At 44.5% G+C, this 10,820-nt stretch overlaps 2 protein-coding genes across 5 annotated transcripts; both read right to left on the bottom strand.

The window, feature by feature from the left end:
• Positions 1–614: 614 nt before the first annotated feature.
• Positions 615–10,204, bottom strand: RB195_023489 (uncharacterized protein; the record flags this gene model as incomplete). Of its 4 annotated transcripts, XM_064210946.1 has the most annotated exons (7): positions 615–772; positions 1,131–1,234; positions 1,795–1,910; positions 2,378–2,587; positions 5,914–6,025; positions 7,166–8,066; positions 8,170–8,299. In XM_064210946.1, 7 exons carry the CDS (start codon positions 8,297–8,299, stop codon positions 615–617), a joined length of 1,731 nt encoding a protein of 576 aa, XP_064066826.1. The 4 variants fall into 4 exon arrangements, with proteins under 4 accessions (XP_064066826.1, XP_064066827.1, XP_064066829.1 ...); XM_064210948.1 differs by lacking the exons at positions 5,914–6,025; positions 7,166–8,066; positions 8,170–8,299 and having other exon boundaries at positions 2,378–2,533; XM_064210947.1 differs by lacking the exons at positions 615–772; positions 1,131–1,234; positions 1,795–1,910; ... (1 more) ...; positions 5,914–6,025; positions 7,166–8,066 and having other exon boundaries at positions 8,093–10,204.
• Positions 7,162–8,049, bottom strand: RB195_023490 (uncharacterized protein; the record flags this gene model as incomplete). Its single annotated transcript, XM_064210949.1, has 1 exon — positions 7,162–8,049. One exon carries the CDS (start codon positions 8,047–8,049, stop codon positions 7,162–7,164), a length of 888 nt encoding a protein of 295 aa, XP_064066828.1.
• Positions 10,205–10,820: the final 616 nt, after the last annotated feature.

Raw genomic sequence — 10,820 nt, forward strand, 5'->3', positions numbered from 1 at the left:
TACGTCTGGCTTGAACTGTCTATCCTCAAATCTTCTTTCATCACCTCAGTTCAGAACTTCCGTTATCAGTCATGTAGCCTCTTCCAGCTTGAATTCTACAAATATCTCAGAACTCGTTGAACAAGCCAATCTGTTGGTCTCCTCAATATATGACCAAAGAGGTAAAGAAGACTTTCCATAGCAACTTTCCACGGAAGAACTTCCGTTGGTGGTAGAGGTCGACCACGGGTTTTCATTGAGGAGTTGGATGCAGAAATGGCCTTAGTGCATCTTTGTTGAGTATCTTTCTCGCAACTGCAGTTATTTTTCAGCATACAGCCCAGGTAGCACAACTCATCAACGAATTCAATCGGTGCTGCGTTCACCCTGATTGGGCGTAGACATAATCCATAAGCTGTAGCCAACTTCGATATAAAGTTGACAACATGTTGAAGTTTGCATCCCACGAATATAACAACATCGCTTGCTTACACAAGATCAGTCAAGGAGCACATTGATTGTGCCAAGACGATGTCTGCAGGACAATAATCTGTTGTTCTTCGCGTGATGTCATCGATTTCAAAGTTAAACAAGAAGAGTCCTGCTGCTGTCTCTTGTCTTATCCGTGTTGCCACCTAAAACGGCGTTGTACATTTGGCCGGTGTTCGAACTGCAGCAGTTGTACGTCGACTCATGTCATCAAGGAAGCTAACGAACTCTCCTGATACTCTATCGGCGGAGAGCGCATTGAGTTGCTGCGCTCGATAAGGAGAGCCGAAAGCGGCGTTAAAGTCTAGAAAGAATAGTTGCATTGACTTCAAACTCCGCCTCCATGTTTCGATCACTCTCCTGACGATGAACACCTAGTTTACTCGTCGTGCGTTGTTTCTTCGCGATGGTTTATAAGTCAGTGCAAGATTATCTTCTGCAAAACTTTGTACATAACACGTAACAAAGAGATTCCTCGAAAGTTCCTAGGATCCGCGACGGATAACTACTTGTGGAGGTGTCTTTTCGTCTACCCATCTTGATGTCTGTCATCTCATGAATCCCAGACGAAGGAAGATATTTTAACATTTCTGAGCTAATTCCTTTGTCTCAACCAGATCTTTCATTTTTTTATCTTTTGGGTAGAGACCGGAACCTCCGACTAGTGGACGGTAGTTCCCCATCAACTGCAGATATCAGTCTATGAACATGCTCGAGTTCAGGAGCCGACTGCGCTTGCCAGTTCAGGAAGGTCTTGAATTGATCTCTAAAACTGAAAGGGTTGTTCAACTGGCAGCCACTGCATTGGCACGTTAAGGACTGGAAAACATCCTTTCATCTTGCCGCTATACTGTTTTAATAAAGCATATGCTTCCCGCGGATTCTTGTCCTATTCACGCCTTTCCAAACTCTTTCGCCTTCAAACTTTTGACCTCCACTCATTATCGCGGTTTTTCGCGATAACGAGTGGACGTCAGGAGTTTGAAGGTATTTTCGCAGTTGATAATGCAATTTCCTTCTCACACGCTTTTTTTGAATTAAATAGCCAGTGTTGCAGGCGATACATACAGAATTATACGTGAGTTTTTTCTCGGCAGATGCAAAGGCAAGTTTCTTTCTCGGTTCTATAGCCGGGAGCGTCTTCTCTGCCGCGTCCTGGATTTGCTTTTTGAAGGAGTTTGCATCACAAAGCTTCTTCCCGGTCCGCACTCGAACATGAGTAGACACACGCTAGCGTAATTTCGTTCTGCTTTATTCGTCTTTCAGACGTGCCATGTCGATTTTCGATTGGAAAAGAATTCATCGGTTTTTTTTTTCTTGTAGAACCGTATCTCGAAGCTGAGAAGAACTGGAAGGTGGTCGGAGTCGAACGCGACGTCCCAAAGAGCTCTAGATTTCCGGATATCTGACTGAGGAATGTTCCTCGCCAGAACGTAGTCGAACTGAAGTTTAAGAGTTTTCAACTTCTGCTTGCGCTCCTCTTCAGAAGTTAAAAAAGTTGATCTCTGCCACGTGGACTGTGACCGTCGATGATTCCTCTTATTGATATCACCCCACGAATCTGACGTGATATGGATTTCCGATGGTCAAAGACTATACGGGATCATATATTGCAAAAATAAATGAGATTCCGCTCAATTCTTCCTAATCGCCGTGAAAAACGGCCCGGAAAATGCGGATTCGAGCGTTACGGGGCTCTATTTTCTACAACGAGTTCTATTGGAGCGCGCCTTGTGCACGCGTCGCAGCATTCGAGCCGTCCTTTTTTACGGCAACTATGAAGAACTGGAAGGAGTCACTCTCTTCCCCGCAGTCTACGATCCCGTATACACATAACCCACCTGAAACCCGTACCACCCCAGATTCGTGGCGTGATGCCTTTAAACGTCGAAACGATGATGAGACCTACCTGTTCACATGAGTTGACCAGACGGTCACCGTCATCCGAAGTGCGCTTCGCTGGATAATACCATTTCCCTAACACATCGAATTGTTGTACGAGTCTCATCTTTGCATTTGCGTCGATTCCGACAATGACCACCAGTTGGTTGGGTATTTTAGACATCAACGCATTCACTCCATCATACAAGGCGTCCTTATTGTTGTCTTTTGCGGCTTCCTTAGATCCATGGGCAATTAGAGTTTACGTGTGTAGTCTCCGACACTGATGACAGGCTGATCTCTGATGCGTGCTTCCTGCAGCCCAGCAAACGGCACACAGAGATATCGTAAAAGCCCGATCAGGGCGGTTTGTTGATATTCACTCGACAAATCACAGCAGTTCGGCGTTACGAAACGAATGGCTGTTACCAAAGATTCCATGCTTCAGGCAGTTGATCTTTCAGATTGTGGGCTTTGGCGATGTGCTGGACGACTGCACCTTTTTGCAATGTAAGGGAATTTTCCGCCATATAACAGTGAAGTTTACACAGCTCGTACGTTCCCAGTGCGTACACTCGAACGTCTGATTGCGTTGAGTTAGAGCAGGGCCACCAACGTCGTATACTCGGCCCGTTGCTGGTATGTTTTGTTGACCGATTTCTTAATAACAGTTGAACACCTGGAATTAGCCTATACCTTAACAGTGGCAGTGGAGTTGTCCTCCTACGGAAATTCTTTTCTTGGAAGTTCTGATGTTAATTAGATGTAGATGTGCATAGCAAATAGTCTTCAACGTCACGATTTCCAGTTTTTATCTCTAGAATGCTCTCCAAGTTTGAAAGAAGACTTCTTCGGAGCTTGAAAAACCCACAAACCCAAAAGAACAGAACGAAAAATTTTCCATAGCTTGAAATTTTTTCTTGCACGACCAGCAAGAAAACTATTTGTTGTAGGATGGCCTTTTCTCTCGACTTTCTATCTCAACAGAATTTCTTGTTTTTTTGCAGCAAAAGTTACAACTTCGGCGTTTTGCATCACCTAATGTGATTTTTTGAAGTTCAAAAATCGTTAAGAAATGAATTGTGCCTTCAGTCATATCACTATAGAGAGTGGTTCTCGTAGTATATTATATTGTAATTCAATTTTTTCAAAATATGTCCCAGCTGCGGTCAGTTTTAAAGTTGTAAAGATGAGAACTTTTCATGTGATTTTACAAATTACTTATTTTTTGCGATTTGTCGGAAATTTCTTCAAAATATCAAGTTGATGTATTTTTTAGGGAGAGATCTATTGAATTTTGTTGATTTGGGCAAAATTCTATATCATTTAAATTTTCATCACATTCTCCATCAGTCTTTATGGAGTCTTATTATCATCTATTCACGCAGGCCTGTCGGATACCTTATGCCACACACCGAGCTTCGGTTGTGTTACCGCATTGATCACTACACTTGGAAACAATAGAATAACAACAGAGAAGAATGTTTTACCCGCAGGTGTAAATTTATATATATATATATCTGATGGGCAAGGTTGTCTAGATGATGACAACCTTCCTGACGGAGACTCTGATGAAAATTTGAATGACGCAGAAATTTTCGAAATCAATACCATTTAGTGGGTCTCTTCCCCCTGAGCAGACATATTTCCACTCGATTTTCTAAGAAATTTCCGACAAATCGAAAAAATAAGCTACTTGTTGAAACACACGAAAACTTCTCATCTCATATTTTGTAAAAATTGAAACAATTCATAGTACGAGAACAACTGTCTAAACTGACGTGGCTGAAGGCACAGCTCATTTGTTAACGATTTCTGAAATTCAATCCAATGAAGAATGCAAAACACCGAATTTGTAACTTTTGCTGCAAAAAAAAACGGAAAATTCTGTTGAGATAGAAAGTCAAGAGATAAGGCAACAAGTAGTTTCCTTGCTGCTTCTGCAACAAAAAAAAAGCTTATTTATAAAGCTAAAACACATTACTTTAGTCAAGTTTTCAAAATCTTCACAGCAGGGCTACGACTTTGGATTTTGAGATAGCGGCCAAGTCTCGAAAAATGAACAAAAAGGAAAAGGGCATCTTCGTTACCAACCAGCTGACCTTGTACCATGACCAGGTTTTGACCTACAGGGTCTAACGCAGGTCAGATGCGAGTGGCACACTTCTTTCCAGCGGGAAAATTCCACTGCACAGAAGTCAGAACATCAGGACCATACATATAGGATGCTCCATATACGACGGTTTTTGAGGTAAGGTTGACGGTTTTGCAATGTGCCTCCGTGTCTCAAGTTCAACTTCGTTTCCCATTATCGCCTTCCACCCGACTGAGACGAAAACGAGAACTATATGGAAGACTTGGGGAACGGTCAAAAGGTACCCGTATGATGTGCCGCCGCGTATCCAGGAGGCTAATGAGCGTCGTTAATTGCACCGCGCGTCTCCTGATACCGTCATAATCGCTACAGTAGCCTGATTGCTACTCTTGTGCTACGTCTTCAAGACGTCCCGCCCACGCCACCCTCCCCTCCCACTTCGCCGCCTCTACCGCTTTTACGACGATTTTTTTCGCCGCATCTACAGCTCTTATGATGCGCTTTTAAAATCGAACGGAAAGGAAAGTACCTGGTGTTAGATGTTGTTCGAAGGTCTACATAAAGTGTGCTTGTAAGTTAATTTAAAAGAAGAAAAGAATGAAATAGGTTTGTATAAGTGATATGCCATTTAGAAATGCGAGTGAAAATGAAATTATCCAGTTTCGAGTTGTTAGTATGAAAACACTCATTCTTCTCTGGGAATGTAAGAGATGTTTCAAAAAATGTCTCACTGATCGGTGTTATGCTATCTTCTTTACTTTTTTCTTCGCTTTTTAAGGATTTCTTTTTGTTTGTCTAGATGGGTAAAACTGGCATCCAACGATTAACGAGGTGCGAATAATGCCTCGCAGACATACACTGTACCTAAAGGTATATCTCGTAGATACAAAGGTCTCTGTTCGCCACTAATACACCTAACCTGTCATATTGATTTTATGCAGAGAATAGATAGACATGAAGCGATAAAACGATGTTGACAGAAGTTAGAAGAACCATACAAAGTTCTATTATATAAAACTGTATAAAACGTACAAGAAAGTATTGAGATATTTGACATGCGCTCTATATAAATATTATATTTAAGTAAAGTTTTGAAAAGATAAAATGTAGAAAGGAGTTTAAAGAATGTACACAAAGTAATAAGCGCATAAAATTGCTGTTATTATAGCTGCTGCAGTTGAAATTTGAACACAAATTCGTTGAGTGGCATCGTGACAAACACATATTTATGCACTGCTAGTTTATATAAAAGAATTAGGGCATGAAATGTATTAAATTATGAGATGTGTGAAAATATAAGCATGTTATTCTTTTCCCTGGAGCATCTTTTTGAGATAAGTTTTACTTATGTAAAGTTACATTGGATAGAAGGATCTACTTCTTCTCTTTTATTCCCAATAATATGCACTTAGTTTACTATATCCGTACATCAGAATTTGCTGCGTCAATTCGTCTTTCACTTCCCTCACGCGCAGCGCTGATTTGAGAGCAAGGGGAGGCGGGGTGTAGGTGATCTCAGGCGGTCGTGGAGGATATCTAGCTGGTGGAGCGGCAGCCGTGATTACGCGGAGGAGCGCGGTGCTGAAGGGAGGACAGGAGCGGTCAGCCGGTATTCACGGGTACCTCTTGTCCCTCACCTGGAAGTCTTTGATAACTCCCTATTCAACACAAATATGCTTTTATTTGAGGCAAATAGAAACGGCAAATATTTCACCAGTTATCGATGGAAATGCCTGATAGTGATGCAATCTCAACCAAATCACCACTCGCGAGATAGCTGTTTGAATTTTGGAATGGTACAAGATAACAGCGAAAGCCACTAATAACATCGCTTTTGTAGCACCGTACCGAACAGAATAAATATTGTTGGTTTCGGTGAAGTGTGAAGGAAGACTGGTGTAGGGCGGAAACTAGGAACAGCGATGTTTATGAAAATTAGACAAATTCTCTGCCTTATTCACGCTCAACGAAACTAACATTTCCCACCAACAAAAACAGTCAGATCTGCCAGTTTCTTCTCTTTAACGCCACCGTTCCTTCTGTTTGACAGGCGCTTCCAATAAACCTTGCAGGGCAGATAAAATTGCAATCAGCGTCAACGAATGCTCCGTCGAATAGGTTGAACTAGCAGTATCTCACTTCACACAAGTGAAAGAGGAGATTTGGAGTCCTACGCCAACTCATTGAAGAAAGATAAGAGATTCTGTCGCATTTGCCAAGGGGAAAAAAAATCAGGAGAGTCAGCCATGCAGTCGTCTTAACGTCATACATTGCGCGAAGCTCGGAAAAAAATTGGTTTCACGAGCTAAAAGGAAACCTTTGGCGGTATTACTAAATGTGCTTATAGAGTCCTTTAAAGCAAAATATGATGTTCTTCCGGTCTCTCAAGATAAGAAAAACTGCTCAGTAACTCTGCTCTAGTAAATCGGAACAAATAATATTATTAACTGAGTTTGCTTGAGCAAATCGAACCCCAGCCGGAGGATAATTTATACATATGAATGACAAGGACGTTCAAACGGTAATAATAAAACATAGAAAATCGACCAATCGTAAAAACACGCTCGGAACTGTGCGCAAGGCCTATTTACGTCGAAATGTGAAGTCTTTTGTGTTAGTTCAAAAAAGAAGGAATACCGACGCTTCTCTGCGCTGAGATTCTCGGCTGATAGAAGCAGTCTCTTTCCTCAGACTGTCGATCACCTTGATCACCTTGATCACCTTGACTCCCGTTGGTCTTCGAACCGGTCGAGCGGGCGCCAGTAATTCTTCCATTTGTCCCGGTCGCGTGCCAGAGTAGCCCAGTGGTTCCTCCTTTCGCGTGGGACACGAAGAGCATCGTAATTTTCTTTGAAGGACTTCGTGAAGAAATCTGACCATCGGGTCGGCGGTCTTCCTGTATTGCGCTTAATATCGCGGGGAATCCAGTCGCTCACGGCTCTGGTCCAACGGTTGTCGTTAAAGCGCATCACGTGTCCGGCCCACCTTATTTTACTTTCCTTGGCAAACGCGGCGGCGTCTCTGATCTTCGATCGCTGACGTAGGAGAGAACTTCGAATCCCGTCTCTCACTTGCTTGAAACGGGATACTCCTAGCATCACTCTCTCAATTGCGCGTTCAATGACGCTCACCGCGTTTTCTTCCTGCTTGCGAAGTGCCCAGGTTTCTGAGGCATAGGTCAAAGCAGGAAGTACGGTGGTGTTGAAGAGGTGAGCACGGAGCCGGGTGTTCTTGGTCTTCTTCACTACGTCCTCGATGCTCTTGTACGCTCCCCAAGCCGCTCTTCTCCTCCTGCCCAGCTCGGGGGCCAGGTCGTTCATCATGTTCAATTCCCGACCCAGATAGACGTAGCTGGTGCATTCGGATATGTTCGTTCCGTTGAGCGTGAATGGGGCATCCGAGATCCATCCGTTCCGCATGAACATCGTCTTTTGAAGATTCAGCTCAAGACCGATGCATCCACATGTTTCGGCGAATTCGGTCAGCATTCGTTCCGCTTGGCTGATGCTAGGTGTTATCAGTACGATGTCATCAGCAAAGCGCAAATGGTGTAGCTGCCGACCATCGATCTTCACTCCCATGTCGTCCCATTCCAACTTTCGCATTGCGTTCTCGAGGGTGGCTGTGAATATTTTGGGTGAGATTGTATCACCCTGTCGAACCCCCCCTCTTCACGTCAATGATGATATTCTTGTAGAATGGCGAGATTCCGGTCGTGAAGTTACTGTACAACTCTCGAAGCACCTTTATGTACTGAGTGGGAACGCCTTGGTTGTCCAAGGCTTCCACGACCGCTTCCGTCTCAACTGAGTCAAAGGCCTTCTTCAAGTCGATGAAAGTGAGACAGAGCGGCATCTTGTACTCTCGTGATACCTCGATGAGTCTCGAAACAGTGTGAATATGGTCGATCGTGCTGAATCCTTTTCGAAACCCTGCTTGCTCGCATGGTTGTCCTTCATCCAAGACCTTTTCAATCCTATTAAGGATCACTCTTGTGAAGAGCTTGTAGATGACGGACAGTAAGCAGATTGGGCGATAGTTGCCGATGTCATGTGGATCTCCTTTTTTATACAGCAACACGGTCTTGCTGGTCTTCCACTGTTTAGGGACCTTGCATTCCGACAGGTAACGTGTGAAGATCCTCGCCAGGGTGTTGATGAGTACTGGCGGAAGATTCTTCAGGTGTTCTGGTTTTATTCTGTCGGGACCGGCTGCTGTACGATTTCTCACCGACATGATAGCATGTCGTATTTCGGACGGGAGAACCGCTGGAATGACATGTCCATCTTCCCTCAGATGGTGAGGAGGCAAGTGGGCACGGCTGTCGAAGAGATCAGAGTAGAAGTCGTAGATGATTTTCTCCATTCCCCTTCTCGATGCAATGGTTGTTCCCTTCGGGTTCCGGAGAGCTGTCATCCTTGTCTTGCGACTGGCGAAGTCTCGGCGGGCATAGCGGATGCTTTTTCCCGCCTCTGCTGCTTCAGCCAGCACTTCTGCTCTTCTCTCTTTAAGGTCTTTCTTTATCGCCTCTCTGCAAAGCCTTGCGAGCTCGGACGTGAGCTCTTGGTTCCCTGCGGCTCGTGCTGCTCCACGCTGGCGTATCAGCTCAAGAGTTTCAAGAGACAGGCGTCTCTTGGTTGTTTTAATACTCTCAGCCTTCTTCGCGCAGTCATGAAGGTGTTTGACAAGCCGGTCGTATTCCTCGTCGATGTTGTCCATTGCGGAATCTTCCCAAAAGCCGGCTAACGTAGCGAAGAGATCCCAGTTGATGGTAGTTCTGGGATTTCTCTTGCTGAACTTGGCGGCTTTCTCTGCTCTCCGCGTGAAAGAAAATCTTCCTCGGAGGAGGCGATGGTCCGATCCCGTATAGAACTTTGGTACAACAGCGACATCCGTCAGGCAGAACCTTTTATTGACGATGATGTGGTCTATCTCATTACGGTACCCTCCACCGGGTGACTCCCACGTCCAGCGTAGAGAGGAGGGCTTCTGGAATTGCGAGTTCCCATGGATGGTCTTAGTCGTCATGATGAACTCGGAAAGCCTCTCCCCCTGGTCATTCCATTGTAGGCCGTGGGTCCCGATGTGAAGTTCCTCCGGCGTTCTTCTTGGGCCAACTTTGGCGTTGAAGTCGCCAATTATGACCTTGTAAAAGGCATGATCTTCTCGGTAGAACTTCTCCAGGTCCATATAGAAAGCTTCGACTTCTTCTTCTTCGTAGCTTGATGTTGGAGCGTAAGCGACGAAGATAGTCAAAGCCGGTGTGGGACCACATCTTCTCATCCGCAGACGTCCGATTCGGGTCGTGAGTTGTTCGAAAGAGTCGATGTTCTGTGCCATACTCGTGTTGACGAGGACGCCAACTCCACCAACACCTCTACTGTCGCATGTTCCTAAGAACAGTTCTTCTCCAGTTTCAAATACAGCGTTGAGAGAGTGACGTCGTCTCGTCTCGGTCAGTCCGATGACGTCGTACTTGATCTTCTTGGCTTGCACCATCAGATCTTCGATGGCCGCTTCCGATGCAAGCGTGCGTGCGTTATAAGTACAGATCGTCATCCTAGTCCTTTTCCGTTTCGGTAGCCTACATGACTCCTGCAACCCCGTCCTACCTGGCGCTACCGTACCAGGCTTTCTACCGGAGTCAGGAGACTCTTTTCTATTACTGTTTTTTGCATGAAATTTAAAACCCACGGGCAGGTTGCAAGCCTCTAGTCCCATGGGTTTTTGGGAGAACTTCCGTTCTCCCAGAGTGGACATGTGGAGCTTATTTGTTGGAGGCGACTGTCGATACCACCGCAAAATGCCTTGGTGGGTTGGTGGTTGCGTGTTGTACTGTCTTCAGAATGAACGCTGTGACAAGGCGTTTGAGAGAATAAATCACTGATGGCTTCGGTTTTTTCCAGGCTCTGACGAAGGCGAAAGCACCGAAACGTTAGCTGTTGATAAAAATCAATACTAACTTTGGCCACAGCTGAAGTAAATCAATGGAAAAGCTACGTACTCAACATGCCAAGATTCAAGGACGGTCAAACATGGGCAATCATTGACGTGTTTTTTTTTAAAGTCAGCCAACGAAACGATTAGGTTCCAATTAATTATGGTCGGAATTGACCTAGTGGTTATCGGAATTCACTTTGTGAACTTGGTGGTAATTATTTTTTTTTTTTTGCAGAAACAAGATTCTTCTTCGATGTAGACAATTATCCGGGCCGTATAGAAATTCGAAAGAGCATTTACAGTGACCAAGCAAAACCATCTTCTGAGTTCGATGATGTAGTCAACTCCAGTGTGGTACTCTGCACTGGGCAATTTTCTAATGCCCAACGTAGAAAAAAGAAGTCTCTGATTTGGAGTATTGGTTCTTACGATCGTC

This window comes from Necator americanus, chromosome X (genome assembly GCF_031761385.1).
Source record: "Necator americanus strain Aroian chromosome X, whole genome shotgun sequence".
In the NCBI taxonomy this organism is placed as follows: Eukaryota; Metazoa; Nematoda; class Chromadorea; order Rhabditida; family Ancylostomatidae; genus Necator; species Necator americanus.